This window comes from Aquarana catesbeiana, linkage group LG07, assembly GCF_042186555.1.
Source record: "Aquarana catesbeiana isolate 2022-GZ linkage group LG07, ASM4218655v1, whole genome shotgun sequence".
Lineage (NCBI taxonomy): Eukaryota > Metazoa > Chordata > Amphibia > Anura > Ranidae > Aquarana > Aquarana catesbeiana.
The window spans coordinates 288,716,593-288,736,646 of record NC_133330.1 but is presented as its reverse complement, the minus strand read 5'-3'; the positions used below and the strand labels follow the sequence as shown (position 1 = coordinate 288,736,646).

General features: G+C 43.1%; 1 protein-coding gene across 1 annotated transcript; it reads right to left on the bottom strand.

The window, feature by feature from the left end:
* Positions 1–361: 361 nt before the first annotated feature.
* LOC141102561 (uncharacterized) lies at positions 362–19,812 on the bottom strand. Its single transcript, XM_073591477.1, has 3 exons — positions 19,499–19,812; positions 5,988–6,041; positions 362–1,697 (listed from the first exon to the last, which is right to left on the bottom strand). The coding sequence occupies exon 3, from the start codon at positions 1,637–1,639 to the stop codon at positions 890–892; it is 750 nt and encodes a 249-aa protein (XP_073447578.1). The 5' UTR covers positions 1,640–1,697; positions 5,988–6,041; positions 19,499–19,812; the 3' UTR covers positions 362–889.
* Between the last annotated feature and the right edge of the window lie 242 nt (positions 19,813–20,054).

The window sequence follows — 20,054 nt, the reverse complement described above, 5'->3', positions numbered from 1 at the left end:
TAATATATTACAGCAGATCGTAGGTGCAATACTTAATAAGAAAATATTAAATGTAAATAAATTTCTTTACAAAATATGAAGAGAATGGCTGCACACTGACAAAGCGAAAGTCCTTCTTATTATGCAATCCCAATAAAATGCATGACACACTCCACAGGAACAGCAGCCGGTACAGAGGTGGACGCGTTTCACACAACTACATTGTGCTTATTCATAGTAAACACAATGTAGTTGTGTAAAACGCATCAACCTCTGTACCTGCTGTTGTTCTTGTGGTGTGTGTCATGCATTTTATTGGGATTGTATAACAAAAAAGGACTTTCGTTATGTCGGTGTGCAGCCATTCTCTTCATATTTGCTAATATACGGCTGGCGAGCCAAGGCGTACACCAGTGGGAGGAGTCCACTTATCTGAAGCAGTGTTTTTCTTGCTCTCAAATACATTTCTTTACCTGCAAAACGATGTACTTTTTAAAATTTTTATAAAGGTTAACTTATCCTTTAATTTATTTCATTAGCCAGAATAACAATTTATTCTGGCCACTGAAATTAACACTCAAGCGCTAAACATGCATAGCGTTAATACGCATTTAGATGCATTTAGAAGCATCAAGCTTTTTCTCTGCCAAAACTCTGCTGCTCCTGGACACGCTGGCCATTTTTTTTTCCTGCCTCTAAACTTCTCTAAAAGCCTATGTGTGCATGGGATCAGGGGGGGCATGGGAGCAGGGAAACGGGATTGGTAGCATGGGGGTGAGAATACAGGAGTGTGTAGTGCTTGGGGAAGGGTGGAGAGTTAGGTGATCCTTTCAATTTGCTCTGCATGGGACAAGGAAAGGGTCACTTTTAACATTAAGAAAGTACAAAGAACAGGCAGGGAAATGGTTGCCTATGAGGACTGGTTTCGCACAGTCTTGTAATATGGCTTTGATGTGCTGCCATCAGAGAAAGGAGGAGATATACTTGCTTCCGAAGAGGTCTTTTTCTTCTCCATAAAAACCTGGGATGTCTGAGAACTAGAGGATTCTCTGGAAACTTTCTTGTAAGTGGTTTGTAAAGTTACAGGGATAGAAGTGGTGGTTTGTACAGAACGGTGTACAACTTTCTTGGCATCTTCTATGGATTTTTTGAGCATGAGGTAGGTCCTCTCTATGTCCTCTTTCTCTTTGCGACTCTCTTGCAGAAGCTGAGAAAGATGGGCATTTTCATTTGATAGACCTTGCATTTGGTTTTTAGTGTCCTGTAGCTGGGTCTGCAGCTCTGCTTTCTGCTTTTGGTTCTGAGCAATGGATGGGACCATTTCCCGCAGCTGAACAGAAAGCAGCTGGTTATCCTCCTTCAGCTGGGAGCATTGATCCTGCATTTCATGCAGTTCCTTGATGATATCCTTTGTCACTTTGCCTTTGAATTTGGGATTTCCCTCCAGACCCACCTCTGTCCGCAGTTTCTTCACAGTCCTGTGAAGACTTTTATTCTCACTGGTCAGGTCCTTTACTTTGTTTTTTAGTTCTTGGATCTGGCTGCGAGTGGAAACTTCAAGATGTTTTAGTTTGTCCCTGGATGACTCCTCTCTGCGGAGGGCATCGTCTCTTTCCTTCTGGCACTTAAGCACATAACGACTTACTTCATATGAGGACATATAGGACCTAACCAAAGGCCACTTGGGAGGATCGTCAGTGCTCACGTCAGTGGAAGACCTACAATATAAATTACACCATATGTTAGGAGCATTACCAACAGCAGTACAACATATTTGTAAGTTAAAGTGGACCAAACATCTGATTTATTATGCATGCATGCTAAGGTATGTGTGATGCCGCGTACACACGGTCGGACTTTACGGCAGACTTTGCCCGGCGGACGGGATTTCGCCGGACAATTCGATCATGTGTGGGCTCCAGCGGACTTTGTTTTCTCAAAAGTTGGACGGACTTAGATTTGAAACATGTTTTAAATCTATCCGTCAAACTCGAGTCCGGTCGAAAAGTCCGCTCGTCTGTATGCTAGTTCGACGGACAAAAAGCCACGCTAGGGCAGCTATTGGCTTCTGGCTATGAACTTCCTTGTTTTAGTCCGGTCGTACGTCATCACGTACGAATTCGACGGACTTTGGTGGATTGTGTGTAGGCAAGTCCGTTCATTCAGAAAGTCCGTCATAAAGTCCGTCAAAGTCAGCCGGGCAAAGTCTGCCGTAAAGTCCGCTCGTGTGTACGCGGCATGAGTGTAACACTCAGAGCTATTAAAGAAAAGTGCAATTCTGCACTCTTGTGACACGTATTCTGCTGATTTTGGGCTATTGTCAATGTTGTTGGGATCAACCCAGAAGCCTGATTGACAGCTGGCTCTGCCTGTCAACATAAGGCTGAGAGACAAAGCCAGCTGCACCCGCCCCCTCTCAAACCCGGTGCTCCAGTGCTGGAGGAGCAGAGCAGAGAGCAGTGACTGACAGTCATTGCTCTCCACTCTAGCAGACTGAGAACTAAGTGATCAGCGGGTATGTGATTGTTCAGTTCTCGGGAGTTGGAGCCGACGTGGGACAGCTGCAGCATCACAGTATGAGTGTGTAATTATGTGTGTTTGTAATTTTATATACCCCAAACATCTCCTTTTAATTAGCCCTTTTTTCATTTTCTTAATTTCACTTTTCTAAACAAGGATAGCACCTTCCTTGTTTAGGCACTATTCAGAGTCAGTATATTCTTCCGGGATAAAGATGCTGGCTCAAGGATAACACAATTATGTAAATCCTGGTTTCGGTTTAGTTTTTAGATATATTCAGAAACGTCTGTCACAGGTCAGCCTCTGCTGCAGCCTCTTACCTCGTGACTTGCTAGAAAGCTATAATGTTACAGTGATTACTGGGGAAAGGAAATTGAGGAAATGGTTCATCCTACCTGCATTAGACTGAGGAAATCATCTGACTTGTCTAGAGCTTAAGGACTGCCCTTTCAGTTTCAATATTTTATTGTAAATATTACAGTGCAATGGTGGGACAAGATCATTTAGCGCCCAAGGCAAAGATAAGAAACTGCACCCCACTAAAATACCTTAGCACCATGTCTCAGCAAAAATTGCCGTCCCTCAAAAAAACAAAACATTCCAGCACCAATCTGTACGCTCAACCCACCTGAGTATAAAATTCCCTCTGGAAGCCAGAATTCCCCCTCATCCCAGCAAAAATATTTCCCCCCCCCCCAGTTCCCCCATCCTAGCACAAATACCCCCAAAAAAACTACCCCTTCTAGTACATATCCTCTTCTCCCTCACATGTCCCCTCCTAGCACAAATCCCCCCAACAAAAATGATCTCCCCTCCTAGCATAAATACTAACTCTCCAAATCACCCTTCCTAGCATAAATCCTACCCCCAGAATCACCTCTACTAGCACAAATTCTCCTCCCAATCCCATCTCCTATCACACAAATCCTCTGCCCTGCATTCCCCTCCTAGCACTCCCCCCCCCCCCCCCCCAAATGACCCTTCCTAGTATAAATCCTTCCCCCCAACTGCACCAAATCACTCCTCATTGCCCAAACTAGCCCCTCGTCCCTCCCTCCCAACTACCCCCCTCCTGCCCCCCCCCCCCCCATTCTGCCCAAGCTTTCCTAGCACCAGTGTTAATTTCATCGACTAAAACATTTTAGTCGACTAAATGAATACTATTTTAGTCAACTAAAATACGACTAAAACTAAAACAATCGAGATGACTAAAATACGACTAAAACTTAAATGCCATTTTAGTCAAAAGACTAAGACTAAAACTAAATTGAAATATGACTTCAAAATTAACACTGGTCTGTAGTGCATGTTCATACCTCAATACCATAAATAATAACATATTATATTTTTCACTCCAGCAGTATATACGGTAATGAGTTTGGAAATTGTAGAGAAATGTTAACTAATGCATTACAATTTAATTACACTCATTAGATTTTAGAGGACTAAAATCTGTTTTAGTCCACTAAAATGTTCTGGAGATTTTAGTCGAGTAAAACGTAGGACATTTTAGTGCTGGAGATTTAGTCGACTAAATACGACTAAAACAATTGCAGAAGACTAAAATGGGACTAAAACTAAAATGCCATTTTAGTCCTAAGACTAAGACTAAAACTAAATCGAAATTTGCTGCCAAAATTAACACTGCCTAGCACAAATCCTTCCTTTTAGCTCAAATCCCCCCCCAAATTTCCCCTCCTATCATAGATCTGTTACTCTCCCCCAACACATGCTTTTGCTTTCATTTACAATATCTGTTTGTCTTGCATTCACCCTGGTCTGCGGAACTACAGATTCAAAGGCAACAGAACTAGGCACCTCTCTCTCCCCCCGAGGAGTGGGATAAGGCCTTCTTTTTAACTCACGAGTACTTCTTGCCAGTAAAGCCCCATACACACGGGCCGAATATCAGGCGGTATTGGCCAGTTCAATAGAAACCAGCTGACATTTGTCCTGCGTGTACAGCAGCCGGTCTGACTTCTGTCAAAGGGGCATGACCAAAAAATGTCTGGCGAACGGCATCCGATCAGCTCTCTTAGCCAATGGCTGAGAGCGATGACCTGTGTGTTCTGGCAAGGGAGCCGTTCCCCTGTCAGAACACAATACCTCAGCGGGGGAGATCGCTCTTCAGCTTTTATTCATTCAGCCCACTGGGTTAAACAAAAAAAAATCTGCTAGACAGATAAACATAGCCTGCTTTAAAAGGTATTGAGAGAATCTGAAGAATTCAAATCTCTTCTTCAAAGCTAAAGCCGTTGGGCAAATCAAACCTTGCCTTAGGCTGGTAATATTTAAGGAGACTGTTCTTTTCTCTGGTCAACTCCCCCACTTCCCTACCTTACCCTACCTCCCCCCCAATGCATAAGGTATCCTCAGGTGTTCAATATTAGCATGGCCAGTGGCGGCTGGTGGTATATTTTTCAGGGGGGCGGAAAACAATCCACCCGTCGCCACACCCCTCCTTCGTCGACGGTCGGGTCACAGGCACCAACCCCCCCCCGTCGGTTAGTCAGTAGGTTGGGTCACAGGCACCCCTCCCCCCGTCGGTCGGTGACTTACCCCATCTAGGCCGCGGGCAGCGCTTCCTCCGGGCGGCGGCTTCACCCTGTGTCTCCTCCTCATGTGCTTCACGGTGGCTTCCCCTGCGTCTTCTCCCTCCTCCTCCTCCTCCGTAAGCCAATAGGATCGCTTCTCCTCTCAGCCAATCAGGTGACGGGTCTCAGGACCTGCTTCCCGATTAGCCAGAGGAGAATCGGGAAGACAATAGGGAATATTAATTTGCTATTGTCACTCAACTGGGTGGGCTCAGAGCCTCCAGGCTCTAATCATGTGCTTCAAAAAAAAACCCCATTGGAATCCATGCATCCGGCGCCCTGCACGTAGATTAGGGGCCGGGCGCATGGATTAGGGGGGATGGGCCGTATGGACGGGCCGCCAGTGAGTACGGCTGCTAAAATACAGATGCTATAATATGGGGCTTGTCTACAAATAAGTGAACAGTTAGCTAGGTACTAATCCTGTTTATAAAGAGAGTAGTGGAATGAGAATTGTGATTTGGAGATATGATGTAGAGGTTTATAGAAGAGTAGATAGTAGAAAGGAAGGCGAAAATTAAAATAAAAAAAAAAAAGGAAGTGAGTGTCTTCCCCTCCCCAGAGCAAATTGGGGAGATTGCCATTCACTTCCTGTCCCATAGCCACAAGAGGCAGAAAGAAAACATTTCTCCAAAGTGAGGGAAACCCCAGAGCCACCAGAACTAGTTCTAGTGGCAACTTAAAATTTTAGATTTTCTTTCACTTTCACTCTTGGTAATAAAGATCAACAAGACAAATAGAGAGGGTGAATCTTCCTAATGGGGACCCCTCTCCAATTTATTCAAAACCTAAAAAAATGGGGGAAAAAAATGGGAAACAAAATGTTTTTGCTTTCAGTTATAATTTAAGCTACATACAAACTCAAGAAAAAACATTGAATATATTGCAGCTTACCAGTCCTCAGATGTGGTGGCTGCAGTTTTCTTTTTTTCAGGCTAAGTACATTTTCTGCAAGTACAGAAAAATACATGTTAATTCTGCCAGAATTCCAGTGTTCTTGTCACTTCCTGTGCACTGAACTCATATCTCAAACAAACAAAAAAAAAAAAAAAAAAACTTGAAATGGGGAAACTAATACAGCATCCACATCAAGGGACTGGTGAGCTACAATATATTACATTTTAGATTTTGTATTTAGGATTTAGATACACTTTAAAAAGGTAAGACCTAGGCACAAAACCTTTATTAAAAATATATGAAATGTTGCTGTATATAGCGTCTGGAACATATTCAACAGACACCAAAATTTATTTTATTCAGCGCTTTTTAGGTAGACTATTTTTTTTATATTTCAGAAACCAGCCACATGTTACTCTTCACGTTTTTGCGGTCTTTGTGCCCTTTAAAAAGATTTCCCCAAATTTCCTGTCTATGTAAACACTGTAACCAGAACACAAAGTGAGGAGAAATCTCCAAACCTGAAAGAAAAGGGTTTTGTCTGGAATTGGGCTTTACATTGATCCATGTTCCTATGAAATCCCCTGATCAAACAAGATGAGAAAATGTAAATTGTATGTGTGTGTACACGCCCACTTACAAAGAAATTAAGGGTCTATAATTTTTATCATAGGTGTATTTTAAATGCTAATGACAGATAATCAACCAAAAATACAGAAAAAACACATCACACAAATGTTATAAATTGAGTTGCAGTTCAGTGAGTAAAAAATGGAAAATTGTATACTCACCTTACCGTAATTTTCCTTTCCTGATGCATCTCATGGCAGCACACACACTGGGTTGTGACTCCGCCCCCACAACCTGATAGGACTGATTAGCTATAAGTTTTGAAGAGGAGCCCCTCGCTGCATTCTCAGTATCGATCACCTTAGACGGGAGGGAATCTGTATGCTGCCATGAGATGCGTCAGGAAAGGAAAATTACGGAAAGGCGAGTATACAATTTTCCGTTTTCCTGACGCATCATGGCAGCACACACACTGGGAAATAACTCGCTACATGGGTGGGTGCTTTGCAAGAAGACTTTATTTTATTCACAGGATATGGAAGAATTTGCTTTAATGATCGATCTCCCGAATTCAACAGTTGTTAAACGAGCCGGATCTATTTTGTAGTGAGACATGAACGATCTGCTTTGCAGATCGTTTCTGGATACACTCTACAGTACGCTGCCCAAGAGGTCGCCACTGCCCTGGTCGAATGAGCCTTTAGGTCGTTAGGTATTGGAAGAAGCTGGATTGCATATGCTTTTTTAATGATCTTAATTAGCCAAGAGGCTATTGTCCTGGAAGAAGCTGCCTGGCCTTTTCTAGGGCCATATGGTATGACTAGCAAGTTTTCTGTTTTCCTGAATGGTTTTGTGGCCTCCAGATATGAAGAAATTAGTGATTTAATATCTAGTGGATGTGGCATCCCTTGTTTAGTGAGAAAAACTGGTAAACTGATCTCCGGATTGAAATGGAAAGCAGAAACCACTTTTGGTATGAATTGTTCAGATGGTGTTAATACAACTCTATCAGGATAGAACCGTAAATGAGGCTCTTTTATTGAAAGTGCTTGCAGCTCAGACACTCTTTTTGCAGAAGTTATTGCTACTAAGAAGGTTAATTTGAGGGTTAGATCCAAGACGGACACTGATGCCGGAGGAAAAAACGGTTCTTTCGATAAGGCTTCCAGAACTATTGTTAAATCCCAGGTCGGGAAGGTTGGCTTTCTAGGTGGTCTTAGTTTCAAGCCTGCTCTTTGGAATTGGATTATAAGAGGATTGAAGGCCCATTTAATTCCCATCATGGCCGATAAGGCAGATATCTGAACTTTTAGGGTGCTTGAACCTAACCCCTTTTCCAGGCCTAATTGTAAAAATTCAAGAACTTGTGACACTGTAGGAGAAAGTGGGTCCCAGGACTGTTCTTGTGCCAACGTATTGAATCTTTCCCAAATTCTGTTATATGTGCCGTTTGTAGACTTCTTCCTTGCCTGTTGTAAGGTGGCCACCACCCTTAGTGAGCAACCCTGATCTAGAAGCCTCTCCCTTTCAACTTCCAAGCCATTAGGTGTAACTTTTCTGGTGCTGGATGTAGGAACTGGCCCTGTGAGAGTAGGTCTGGGGTCACCGGAAGGAGTAATGGGTTCTCTGTACTCACTTGTAGGATGGTTGTGAACCATGGCCTCCTCGGCCAAAACGGTATTACCACAATCACCGTGGATGTTGAGTTCCTCAGCCTGGCTAGGAACCTGGCTATTAAGGGGATTGGAGGGAATATGTAACCTAAACGGAAACTCCACTGATGATGGAGGCAGTCGACCCCCAGTGCTGTTGGATAGGCAACTCTCGCCAAGAAATTGGCACACTTGTTCATTGGAGTTGCTGCCAAATCGATATTGGGAATTCCCCATTTGCGTGTTAGAAGGGAAAAGGCTTGTTGACTTAGTGACCATTCGTTGTTCGAGATGAACATTCGACTTAGATCGTCCGCCAGTTGGTTCTGCCCTGCCGGGACATACACTGCTTTCAGGTCTTCCAAATGGATCTGAGCCCAGTCGAGGATAGGACGTACCTCCTGCATGAGAGCACTGCTCCGGGTGCCCTCTTGCCTCTGGATGTAGTTCACTGCCACCATATTGTCCATGCGTACTAATACACTCTTTCCTGTTAGAGATGGCCTGAATGCTAGGAGAGCCTAAAAAGCGGCCCTGAGTTCTAGAATGTTTGATACCACGCCCAGGGAAAAGCAACGGCTTTGTGCCGCTTGATCCTGGTAATGTGCTCCCCAACCTTGTAGGCTGGCGTCCGACGTGACTATTTACGGCTGAGGGGGCACAATATATGTCGATGACGCTTTAAATTGCTGGTTCGCGTCCACCACCATGCAGACTGTTTCACTGATTGGTTGATGAAAATTCGTTGACTCATTGGATGTTCCATTCCATTGTTTCAGGAATTATATCTGGAATGTCCTTGTATGCCACTGGGACCAACGGACCATTGGAAATGTGGCAGACATGGACCCCAGTATGCTGAGACATGTTCTGGCAGATAGGTGTCTTGATTCCATTAGTTTTTTTTTATGTTCTGGACCAAATGTCCCATTTTTTCCTGAGGGAGGCCCACCGTGTTGGCATTGGTGTCGAGTTCTGCTCCCAAAAAGATCATTGATCGGGTTGGCTCCAGACTGCTTTTTTTCCAATTTATCATCCATCTGAATTGATGTAATGTGGATATTAGTATTTCCCGATGTTGGAGAAGTAACTGTTGGCTGTTGGCCAAGAGTAAGATATCGTCGAGATAGTGGTGGACTCTAGTGCCTTGTTTCCACTGAGCGGATCGGTTCGGTTCGGTACGCTATTTTGGGTGTTTCCATTGTGAAAGCGGCCCATACAACTGAACCGAACCGTATCATTCAGGGTCCTGCTTCAGATGTGGGGCCATAGAAAATGGAACGGTTCGGTTAGGGCGGAGCTACGATACATTCCACTGATTGGCTGACAGAAAACCCTCTGCTGTGCTATGCTGAGGCATTTATTCTAAACCCTGTATGGCCCCTTGTGGTCCCACTTGCAGTGGAAACGCTCACCAGAATAGACTGGACCATTCTAGGCCATTCAAACTGTATTGACCCGAACCGATCCGCTCAGTGGAAACAAGGCATTAGTCCTTTCTCTCTCAGGTATGCTATGATTGGAAGCAGGATTTTTGTAAATGTTCTGGGTGCCGTAGATATCCCAAACGGGAGACTCCGAAATTGAAAATGTTGTTGCCCGATTGCAAACCGAATGTATTTTTGGAAATTTTTGTGTATAAGAATGTGGAGATAGGCGTCGCATAAATCTATTGATAGCATCCAGTCTCCTGTATTTATTGCCAGTAGGATAGATTGGAGACTCTCCATTTTGAAGGACTCTACTAGTATCATTCTGTTGAGGATCTTTAGGTCTAGAACCAGACGAAGGTCCCCTGTCTTTTTCTTGACAAGAAAAAGGGGAGAGTAAAAGCCTTTGCCTTTCTGATGTTGAGGAACTTCTGTAATCGCATGTTTCTGCAGTAATTCTAGTACATATTTGATTAGAAGTTTTCGCTTTGGAAGAGATGATGGTAGTCGGGTGTTTAGGAAGTGATCTCTGGGGGTTCTGTATTTGAAACTCCATTTGTGGCCCTCTCGGACTGTGGATATTGTCCAAGGATCTTTTATATGTTCTACCCACACCTGTGTAAACAGGCTGAGCCTTGCCCCACTAACACAGGCTGGGCAGATGTGCCATCAAAACGACTTCTGCTGATCCCCTGTAATAGGGGCTTTGGGCTTCTGTGTCCTCAAGAAGGATGATTGGGTATTACGCCAATTTCGTTTAAACTCCTTGCCTGGTCTATATGATCTGGCTTCTCGGTAACGTTCTGGAAGATTGCGTCTAAAGGGGGGAATATTCTGTTTCGGTCTTCGGTCAGATGGAATAAGACCCGATTTTCCCCCTGTGACCTTCGAGATGGCGAGGTCTAACTTAGGGCCGAACAGGTTGGTTCCGTCATATGGGATCCTACACCATTTTGGTTTGGAAGCCGTATCTGCTACCCACGGCTTTAACCATAAGGCTCTCCTGGACATGACCGAAGACAGCATCGCCCTTGCTGCCGATCTTATTATATCTACTGATGCCTCGGCTACGAAGTCCCCTGCTAGGCTGAGTTCCTGTAAGGCAGATACGATTCTCTCTTGATCAGCTGCTTCTGCCAGTAGTTTTTCAATATTAGAGGTCCAGCTACTAATTGCTCTGCCAACTGCTGCTAATGTGATAGCTGGTCTGCATGCTCCTCCTGCTGCTGAATAGGCTTTTTTGAGATAGAGGTCAATTTTCCGGTCCAGGACATCCTTGAAAGTCACTACGTCTTCTATTGCCAATGTCACATGTCTGGCGAGACGCATTAATGATGCGTCTACTACAGGAGCCATGATAAGTGGGTTTACGGCTGGTTCCCTTAAAGGATATAGCTTTCCTATTGTTTAGGCTGAACTTCTTGTCAGGTTTTTGCCACTCGTCTTTAATTAACTCCTCGAGTTCATCGATAAACGGAAAAGGTTTCTGGATTCCTTTTTAGGTTAGGGAAATATTTTCTGAGCTTGCGGGACGATTCCTTTTGTTCTTCCCAACCAATTGCCTCTTTTACTGACTTCGCAAAGGGATCTATTAAAGCAAAATCAAACCCAACTGACACTGGCGAATACTCTTCTACTGATGATTCGTCTGATTCTCGCGGTACGCAGGTGACTGTTGCTGATGTGCTTTGCACTGACCTAACTGGTTCTGTGGCTAATACCTGTAGAATTGATTCTTTAACAGATTCTCTGATTATGTTTGATGCTTCCAATGCATCCGATTCCCTATCCCTGGTGGCTTCTTCAGCACGTTTGACAAGCCAATTTGTTAGGAAGGGCTTGTGCTCCACAAATCCAGCAGGCGTTGGCAGCAGGTGGGTTATGGTGGGCAGGTTGTGATTGGTGGGAGGATGATGTTTTACTGTGATGGTGGGAGGAAGTCCTTGACCTGCTTCTTCTGAGTGTGAATGTCTTGAAGGGGATCTCTTTCCGTTTGGATTGAGATGATTTTGACTACCTGCCAGGGCTATCAGGATAAAGTGATATTAGTGGCATGGCTCTCTTTTACTCCTCTTCACTACTTACCAGACATGATGCCTCTTACCTTACTGGCTGTGGATGGTCTGCTGGGGCAGCAGCCTCCATGAGTAAAAGACAGAGTGTATCTGTGAAGGAAGGGGTTAACCCCGTGAAGCTCAGTACAGTGTTTTTTGCATGCATTAGCCTCTACATATAAATAGCCATGAAAAATGAGAAAAGAGAAAGTCTTACCGGGTCAGCAGGCAGTTAGTAAGCAGTGGCAGCAATAGGAGATGTGGAGAGAAGCAGAGTGCGAGCGTCCTGGATGCAGAGCAATAGCCTGTGCAGTCATACAGCATAAACACATTTTTTAAATAGACCGCCGTCGCGCCGGAAGTGACACGCGTACCGCGCATACGCTGTAGTGGTCCGCGGCACCCGGCGCCATCTTAGATACTGGCGAAGGGAGATGAATGCCTGCATCACTTCCGGTGGTGCCCAAGTGCCGATCGCGGCCGCCATCTTGGGAAGGTCAAAGCGCCTGGAGGACTAAAAGACTCAGCAGAGGAAAAAGATAAGAAAATGAGGTAAAATAAAAACGAAAAATGAACATATAAAAGTGAAAAATTGGAAGGCCGCTGCATGATAATGTAAGCCTGTTTAAGGCTTGTAAAAAGGATGATGAAACTCCCCTGAGACCATCAGAGTGGGGTCCCTGCATAAAGCTCATTTAGAGACTGTACAGTCAGGGCTTCCAACTAGGAGAGGCTGATCCTAGCTGGGGCGAAGCGGTAAGAGGTCCCTGCTATTTCCTGGTCAGTCCTAACAGGTGAGGAAAAAAAAGGAGAATGCAGCGAGGGGCTCCTCTTCAAAACTTATAGCTAATCAGTCCTATCAGGTTGTGGGGGCGGAGTCACAACCCAGTGTGTGTGCTGCCATGATGCGTCAGGAAATAGTATTTGATCCCCTACCAACCAACAATAATTCTGGCTCCCACAGACTGGCTACAGTATGTGCTCATGTGGTGCACAGATTAGTCCTGTCAATTTAAGAAGGTGCTTCTAACAACAACTCGTTATGTGTATAAAAGACACCTGTCCACAGAATCTCTTTCTTCCATTCAAACCTCACGATCATGGGGAAGACCAAAGAGCTGTCAAAGGACATCAGGGACAATATTGTAGACCTGCACAAGTCTGGAATGGGCTACAAGACCATCAGCAAGAAGCTTGGTGAGGAGGAGACAACTGTTGGAAGAAATAACTATCAATTGCCCTCAGTCTGGAGCTCAATGCCAGATTTTGCCTCATGGAGTAAGGATGATCATGAGAAAAGTGAGGGATCAGCCCAGAACTACATGAGAGGAGCTTGTGAATGATCTCAAGGCAGTTGGGACCACAGTCACCAAACAAACCATTGGTAACACAATATGCAGCCATGGATTGAAATCCTGCAGCACCCTCAGATTCCCCCTCCTCAAGAAGGCACATATACAGGCCAGTCTGAGGTTTGCCAATGAACATCTAAATGATTCAGAGAAGGATTGGGAGAAAGTGCTGTGGTCAGATGAGACCAAAAAGGAGCTCTTTGGCATTAACTCAACCATGACACTATGCTGACTTTAATCATCTTGTAAAGTCCTTTTTTTTTCTTTTGCTTGTACATGATTGGGTATTTCATACCTCACAACTTTATGAGATGGAAAAAAGGAACACAGTATGATTATGATTGGGTATTCTTTGCAAAGTCAGTTTTCACACAACTTTACTTTATTCAGTAATTCAAGTGGAAAATTGTTTTTGTAAAATGAACAAGCTCTACTCCTTTAGTATATCAGCACTTACAATATGTATGATCACAACAGAGATACTAATTTACACCAGAGTATCTCTGGAGAGTCACACTGAACACTTACAGTTGACTTGAACAAAAACCCTTGTAAAGCAGTCAATACAGTTGTGCTCATAAGTTTACATACCCTGGCAGAATTTATGATTTCTTGACCATTTTTCAGAGAATATGAATGATAACACAAACATTTCTTTCACTCATGGTTAGTGTTTGGCTGAAGCCATTTATTATCAATCAACTGTGTTTACTCTTTTTAAATAATAATCACAACAGAAACTACCCAAATGACCCTAATCAAAAGTTTACTTACCCTGGTGATTTTGGCTTGATAACATGCACACAAGTTGACACAAATGGGTTTGAATGGCTAGTAAAAGGTAACTACTCTCACCTGTGATCTGTTTGCTTGTAATTAGTGTGTGTGTGTATAAAAGGTCAATGAGTTTCTGGACTCTAATCAAGAAGTGTAAAATGAGGGGTTCTGTTGAAACCAAACCACGGTTACATAGTTGGTGAGGTTGAAAAAAGACACAAGTCCATCAAGTCCAACCTTTGTGTGTGATTATATGTCAGTATTACATTGTATATCCCTGTATGTTGCGGTCGTTCAGGTGCTTATCTAATAGTTTCTTGAAACTATCAATTCCCCCCGCTGAGACCACGCCTGTGGAAGGGAATTCCACATCCTTGCCGCTCTTACAGTAAAGAATCCTCTACGTAGTTTAAGGTTAAACCTCTTTTCTTCTAATTTTAATGAGTGGCCATGAGTCTTGTTAAACTCCCTTCTGCAAAAAAAAGTTTTATCCCTATTGTGGGGTCACCAGTATGGTATTTGTATATTGAAATCATATCCCCTCCCAAGCGTTTCTTCTCCAGAGAGAATAAGTTCAGTGCTCGCAACCTTTCCTCGTAACTAATATCCTCCAGACCCTTTATTAGCTTTGTTGCCCTTCTTTGTACTCGCTCCATTTTCAGTACATCCTTCCTGAGGACTGGTAACCAAAACTGGACAGCATACTCTAGGTGTGGCCAGACCACAGTCTTGTAGAGCGGGAGAATTATTGGTTTATCTCTGGAGTTGATCCCCTTCTTATAATGCATGCCAATATTGTGTTTGCTTTGTTAGCAGCAGCTTGGCATTGCATGCCATTGCTGAGCCTATCATCTACTAGGACCCCCAGGTCCTTTTCCAGCCTAGATTCCCCCAGAGGTTCTCCCCCCAGTATATAGAAGCATTCATATTTTTGCCACCCAAATGCATTATTTTACATTTTTCTACATTGAACCTCATTTGCCATGTAGTTGCCCACCCCATTAATTTGTTCAGATCTTTTTGCAAGGTTTCCACATCCTGCGGAGAAGTTATTGCCCTGCTCAGCTTAGTCTGCAAATACAGAGATTGAACTGTTTACCCCAACCTCCAGGTCGTTTATGAACAAATTAAATAGGATTGGTCCCAGCACAGAACCCTGGGGGACCCCACTACCCACCCCTGACCATTCCAAGTACTCCCCATTTATCACCACCCTCTGAACTCGCCCTTGTAGCCAGTTTTCAATCCATGTACTGACCCTATGGTCCATGCCAACGGACCTTATTTTGTACAGTAAATGTTTATGGGGAACGGTGTCAAATGCTTTTGCAAAATCCAGATACACCACGTCTACGGGCCTTCCTTTATCTAGATGGCAACTCACCTCCATATAGAAGGTTAATAGATTGGTTTGGCAAGAAGGATAATGATACCATTCTCATTACTAATGTTAAGTTTCCCAAGTCTAATTTTAATTCTGTCCTCTGTTAACCATGGAGGTGCTTCCTGTGATGTGTCCCCCCTCTCCCCCGATTCCCTCGTGAACACTGAGAAGAAGAATAAATTCAATACCTTCGCCATCTCCCAATCCTCCCAACCTTTGTAACCAGATGTCCTTCCTCATTCTTTATGGGGCCAATATGGTCTGTCCTCCCTCTTTTACTGTTTACATACTTAAAGAATTTCTTGGGAGATTAGCTGTCCTTATTGCACCCTTACATTTCTTGTTGCATTCTTTATAAAGTCTGAATGCTGATGATGATCCCTCAACCTTGTATTTTTTGAAGGCCTTCTCCTTTGCTTTTATATGCATGTTTACATTGGAGTTAAGCCATCCAGGACTTTTGTTCGCTCTTTTAAATTTATTACCCAATGGGATGCATTGGCTAATGCCCTTATTTAATATGCTCTTAAAGCAAACCCATCTCTCCTCTGTGTTCTTTGTTCCTAATATTTTATCCCAATTTATGCCTTCTAGCAAGGTTCGTAGTTTAGGGAAGTTGGCTCTTTTGAAATTCAGTGTCTTTGTATTCCCCTTATGTATCCTATTTGTGTGATTTATACTGAAGCCAATTGACCTGTGATCGCTGTTACCTAAATTGCCCTATATTTCCACATCCGTGATCAGGTCTGTATTGTTGGTAATCAGTAGATCCAGTAACGTTTTATTTCTAGTTGGTGCGTCCACCACCTGACCCATAAAATTGTCCTGCAAGACATTTAGGAACTGGCGAGCCTTAGATGAATGCACGGTTCCCTCCGGCCAGTCTATGTCTGGATAGTTAAAATCCCCCATTATAACACTTCCCATCCTTGCTGCTAATCAATATTGTGATAGGAGATCTGTCTCCCCTTCCTCCCTCAGGTTAGGGGGCCTATAGCATACTCCCAGTATTATTTTCCCCTTAGCTTCATCCCTTTGGAGCTCTACCCATAAGGATTCCACCTCCTCCCTAGTTCCCTTAGTGATGTCATCTCTCACATTCACTTGTACATTATTCTTGATATATAGGCATACCCCTCCCCCTTTATTTACCCTCTCTATCCTTGCGATAAAGGGTATACCCTTGAATGTTTGCCAGCCAATCATGAGAGCTACGTTTAGGTAGACCAACTATAATTTCAGCCACAACTGCCAGGAAATTGTTCAGGATGCAAAAGAAAAACCCACAAATAACTTCAGGTGAAATACAGGACTCTCTGAAAACATGTGGTGTGGCTGTTTCAAAAAGCACAATAAGGAGGCACTTGAAGAAAGATGGGCTTCATGGTCGAGTCGCCGGAAAAAAGCCATTACTACACAAATGACACAAAGTATCCCGCTTACAATATGCCAAACAGCACAAGACAAACCTCAAACCTTCTGGCACAAAGTCATTTGGAGTGATGAGACCAAAATCGAGCTTTTTGGCCACAAACAAACGCTACATTTGGAGAGGAGTCAACAAGGCCTATGATGAAAGGTACACTATTCCTACTGTTAAACACAGAGGTGGATCGCTGATGTTTTTGGGGATGTGTGAGCTACAAAAGGCACAGGAAATTTGATGGCAAGATGAATGCAGTATGTTATCAAAAAATACTGGAGGAAACATTCATTCATTCATCAGCCAGGAAGCTGCGCATGGGGTGTACTTAGACATTCCAACATGACAATGATCCAAAACACAAGGCCAAGTCAACCTGTCATTGGCTACAGCAGGATAAAGTGAAGGTTCTGGAGTGGCCATTCTCAGTCTCCTGACCTCAACATCATTGAGCCACTCTGGGGAGATCTCAAACATGCAGTTCATGCAAGACAGCCCAAGGATTTACAGAAACTGGAGGCTTTTTGCCAAGAGGAATGGGCAGCTTTACCATCTGAGAAGATAAAGAGCCTCATCCACAAATACCACAAAAGACTTCAAGCTGTCATTAATGTTAAAGGGGGCAATACACGGTATTAAGAACTGGGGTATGTAAACTTTGGATTTGGGTAGTTTCTGTTGTGATTATGATTTAAAAAGAGTAAACACAGTTGATTGATAATAAATGGCTTCAGCCAAACACTAACCATGAGTGAAAGAAAAGTTTTTGTGTCATCATTCATATTCTCTAAAAAATGGCCAAAAAAAAAAATCATAAATTTTGCAGGGTATGTAAACTTATGAGCACAGCTGTATACAATTCTTTTTTTTTTTTTTCAATCAACGGGCTAAGCGTTAAAAAAGGGACTCTGTTCCTCCATCCACACATTCGATGAAGATGGGGAAATCTTCCTGCTGAGCTATTGTATTCTGACAAAGTGCAGACTTCCCTGCAGCCTGAATACACCAATCAGCACTGCCGGCTATAGCCAGCGGCACTGATCAAGCAGGAAAACAATTGATCGGTAGACTGACTTCTTTACAATCAGCCTGCTCATACATGATCAAAATTTGGCTGATGAACCGTCTGAAATTCTATCCATGTATGGATGGCTTAAGAGTTGAATGTCTAAGCTTTTTGACTTTATCACAATTAACCAAGCACATGTCTAAACAATAGAAAGATTATCACACACAAATCCACTGACAGAGAAGATATCTAAAGAATGTGTTAGAATATTTGGATTTAAAGAATAAAATGTCCAACTCATTCGATCAATTAAATTTCAAGCCACAATTTTAGACGAGATTGCTGTGTATGTGCCTTCACATAACCACAGACATAAGACAATTACCCAATCCAGGCAAAACGGTTGTTGTGGGCGATAACGGTATGTAAGTGAGTCCCTCCAAACCCATGCATATTTGGTGGACTTTCACGCTTGTTAACACACTCTGGGATAATATCTTTGCAATCTATACCAGGGTCACTGACATTACTGTTCCAATGCTGCCCAAGTTCATAATCGGTGCTCAGGAGGTTCCCATTTTTCTTGAATGGGTTACTGAACTGGATCACATCACATGCATGAAACTGCTCTTGGCCCAAGAAGCTGACAGTCAGGAGCAGCACACTCACACATAGGCTACTTGGAAGGTGTTGAGAGAATATCAAAAATTCAAATCTGTTCTTCAGCGCTAAAGCAGTTGGGAAAATTAAAACCTTGACACAGAAGATATCAAATAATTGTACAATTACAACACTAACATTACAAAATATATTTAAGGAATAACATTTCCAACTCATTCGATCAATTACATTTCTATAGGCACTTCTATACTTTAGAGGAGATTTCTTTGGATGCATCTTTGCATAACCACAGACATAAGATATTTATTACCCAATCCAGGCAAAATGGTTGTTGCTGGTGGATAATGGTATGTAAGTGAGCCCCTCAAACCCATGCAGTCACCCCCATACTGGTAGGAAACACTTTTGAATAATCTTTATTGTTACCCAGGGATGAAATTGATGCTGCGGGTGCCTGCAGAGTGCATAAACACCTGTGCTCAGCCGGTATGGTCATCCATTCTTATGTCATGTATGTTCTACAAAACAAGATTTTGCATCTTCCAAACCACCGTATATGTACAAGTGCCTTCAAGTTAACGTATAGCTACATTTTTTTGTTTTGGATAGAGAAGGGTTAAAACACTGCCAGGCTGTCTATGTAACATTGGGGAAATCTTCATTTCCTGTCCCAGAGACACAGGAAATCTCCTAAAATAAGGGGAATTCCCCGCTTAGACTGTTGTCCTCAGATAAGGTGTCCCTATTGTGTGATTTCCCCTAACCCCTTGTCCGGGGAAAAGGACAAAAAATTTGGATTTCCCCCCTTTCATTTTCAATGATAAAGTCACAAGTAGAAATTGAGGGGGATCTTCTCAATTAGAACACACAGAGCAATAAATCTTGATAGGTGGGGCTAAACCTTCTATCCAATAGATACTTGAAGGCTAGCAAACTAATGCATTTATCCCTGCAGAAATTAATTATCTCCTACAAAATGCTGGGAAAGCAAAAGACTGCCCACATTTATAAATCTGGATTCTGGTAGACAAAGTAACAAATCCTTTCATTTAAAATATTTGCATATTGCTATAAGGCTTGTACTTGGAACTCATGGAGTTTAGTATAGTCTGCTTATTACAAGGATGCTCTAAATGGTCAATGTTGTATACAAGCCAATGTAGCTCATTAGTAGCATCCAGATGAAGGTTGGATGATAGCTGTTCACTGACAGCTGTACAAATAAGCACCTCTTACCTGCCAGCCTCTGAAGTCATATCACGGGAGCATAGAGCAATCTTCTGTCCTGTCTGCAGGTATTGAAGGGCGATGGTGGAAACAATAATTACACCTGAAGCACCCAGCTAAGGAAACCTCATCCGGGCTGAAAGCATCACTTACAGTGGTTGTGTAGAGTTACTGTCATTAAGTAAAGAGAATCTTGCCTGGTTACTGGCATAACACTAACTGATGCATGATTACACTCCGATGTCAGCCCTAGACTACAGCCTACAGTTACCAGAATCCAGTCTCTGATAATTACATCCTAATATAGAACGGATGGTGATTCATCACTGCTGACTCTACTGCCATCAGACCTACTATATATCCCTTAAAATGAAATCTGTCACCAACCTGCACAATTCAGACTGAACATAAGATTAGCAGATCATGATATACTGTATAACCAGCTTGGAATAACTTGCTGCAAGTTGACTTCGTGGTCAGCACTTTTGCCTTGCAGCACTAGGGCCCTTCAAATTCCAGACAGCACCCTATATGTATGGAGTTTGCATATTCTCCCTCCAGGTAC